General features: G+C 36.2%; 1 protein-coding gene across 1 annotated transcript; it reads right to left on the reverse strand.

The window, feature by feature from the left end:
• Positions 1-385: 385 nt before the first annotated feature.
• On the reverse strand, positions 386-1,327 carry LOC308409686 (olfactory receptor 2AT4-like; the record flags this gene model as incomplete). The annotated part of the gene is made up of 1 exon (XM_080902609.1): positions 386-1,327. One exon carries the CDS (start codon positions 1,325-1,327, stop codon positions 386-388), a length of 942 nt encoding a protein of 313 aa, XP_080758735.1.
• Between the last annotated feature and the right edge of the window lie 1,250 nt (positions 1,328-2,577).

Consider the following 2,577-nt stretch of genomic DNA (forward strand, 5'->3'; position numbering starts at 1 on the left):
ATGTTCTGCCTGAAAGTTGGAATGATTTGATTTGATTTGATATACCTTTATTAGTCCCACAAGGGGAAATTTCATAAGGCTGCCTACCTATTGCACGTAATGGCGGCGCCATCTTACCCTCCGACCATACATACATTACACAAAAAATCACATGGGGAAGACAGGTCAGAGAGGTATAACAATGGAAAATTCACAGCATGAGGAAAGATAAGGAGAAAAAAAATAACTGCCCCCAGACTGAGCTCCAACGGGGAGATCAGTTTGAGAACAGAAAAAAACACCTCTGCACATAGCACATGAAAGAAAGAATGATTTGATTATGTAGAAAGAAAGGTGTTTTGAACTGCACAAAACTGGTTAACAACCAAATTAATTCACCTTAGCATTAGGTTTTAATACAAGAAATGATTTTGGCCTGAGAAAGCAGTTTATTTAAGTGTTTAGAAATGTCCTTCATTTTGAGCCCATAAATGAACGGATTTAGCAGAGGCTGATAGAGCATTATTTGTAATGTCATTATTATGCGTGTGGTTTTTGGAAAATCTGATTTCACACGAGCTATGCTTACATCATACACAAAAAAAGCTGAATAACTGATTAAAACTAACATATGGGGTAAACAAGTCTCTGCAGCTTTCTTCCTAATTTCTTTACAACTTCGATGAGAAACTATAAATAGTTTTGTGTATGTGAAAACTATAAAGAGCATAGGAAGTATTGAGAGATCTACCAAAGCAACCACACCAAAGATAGTAATTAATCTTGATCTTTCACACTGAAGAGTGTAAACTGCATTATTACAAAATATTCCTTTTATATTAGAGTCGCACAGTTTAGCTCCAGCACTCGCTATTGCTTGGACTGCAATATGACAAGCAGGTACAAGCCAAGCCACGACCAGGAAAATACCCACAGTAGTTTTTCTCATGAGAGTTTGATATTCCAGAGGTTTACATATAGCCACATATCTGTCATAGGCCATAGCAGCCAACAGAAGGAATTCTGAACAAGCTAGAGTATAAAACGTAAAAAACTGAAAGAGACAGGCTGAATATGTTGTGACTTGTTTTTCAGATAAAAAGTCAATCAGCAGTTTTGGGTAAATAGTTGTGCTGTAAAGAACAGAGTTAAGTAGCAAAGCTGCAATGAAAATGTACATAGGCTCATGGAGGTTTTTATGAATCCAAATGAGATACAGAATAGTAGAATTAGTGCAGATTATTAGAATAAATAATGTAAACATGATGAAAAAGAAAACATATCTGTACTTATTAATTTCTGTGTACCAGTCTAGAGTTAGATATGTAACATTTAATTCTTCATCCATGAAGACAAAACATAAAAAACAACTTGTGAAACCAGTAAAAATCCAAAGCAAAAACAAACAAACAAAAAATAAATTCAAAACTATACCAGTATTCAACTCTTACTGTGTCTCGTGTTCATAAAAAATATCTGAAATCTGTCTCTGAGCACCTTCATCATCCAAACACACACAGTGTATCATGCAAGTCTGTATAAGGTTTTTATCAGGTTAACTCATCCTCAAGAGAGAAGGTCTGAAATATGATTGTTCAGTCTCTTGTAATTTAGGCTTTAGGAGTGTACAGTTAACCTCTCCTTTCCGTTCAGTGTGAACTGAATTGTTTGTCATATCATATGTTTAATTTCAACAGTGAAATTTCAGTAGTTTAGGAAGAATATATTTTTTGAGGATTTTTTTTTAGTTTTATAATATGATGTATTCATCCAACACATGCTTCCTGCCTTGTAATAGTGCCAAGGAAATCAGTTTCCTTTTTAAAAAAAATAATTTCCTTTATATTACGGACTTACAAAAATATATTTTTATTATAAAGGTAAAGTGCAGGACAAGCTTGAATTGGGCTATTCATAGAATTACAGTGGCTTGCAAAAGTATTCGGCCCCCTTGAACTTTTCCACATTTTGTCACATTACAGCCACAAACATGAATCAATTTTATTGGAATTCCACGTGAAAGACCAAAACAAAGTGGTGTACACGTGAGAAGTGGAACGAAAATCATACATGATTCCAAACTTTTCTTACAAATAAATAACTGTAAAGTGGGGTGTGTGTAATTATTCAGCCCCCTGAGTCAATACTTTGTTGAAACACCTTTTGCTGCAATTACAGCTGTCAGTCTTTTAGGGTATGTCTCTACCAGCTTTGCACATCTACAGACTGAAATCCTTGCCCATTCTTCTTTGCAAAACAGCTCCAGCTCACTCAGATTAGATGGACAGCATTTGTGAACAGCAGTTTTCTGATCTTGCCACAGATTCTTGATTGGATTTAGATCTGGACTTTGACTGGGCCATTCTAACACATGGATATGTTTTGTTTTAAACCATTCCATTGTTGCCCTGGCTTTATGTTTAGGGTCGTTGTCCTGCTGGAAGGTGAACCTCTGCCCCACTCTCAAGTCTTTTTCTTCCAAGATTGCCCTGTATTTGGCTCCATCCATCTTCCCATCAACTCTGACCAGCTTCCCTGTCCCTGTTGAAGAGAAACACCCCCAGAGCATGATGCTGCCACCACCATATTTGACAGTGG

Source organism: Rhamphochromis sp. 'chilingali' (genome assembly GCF_963969265.1).
Source record: "Rhamphochromis sp. 'chilingali' genome assembly, chromosome: 14".
In the NCBI taxonomy this organism is placed as follows: Eukaryota; Metazoa; Chordata; class Actinopteri; order Cichliformes; family Cichlidae; genus Rhamphochromis; species Rhamphochromis sp. 'chilingali'.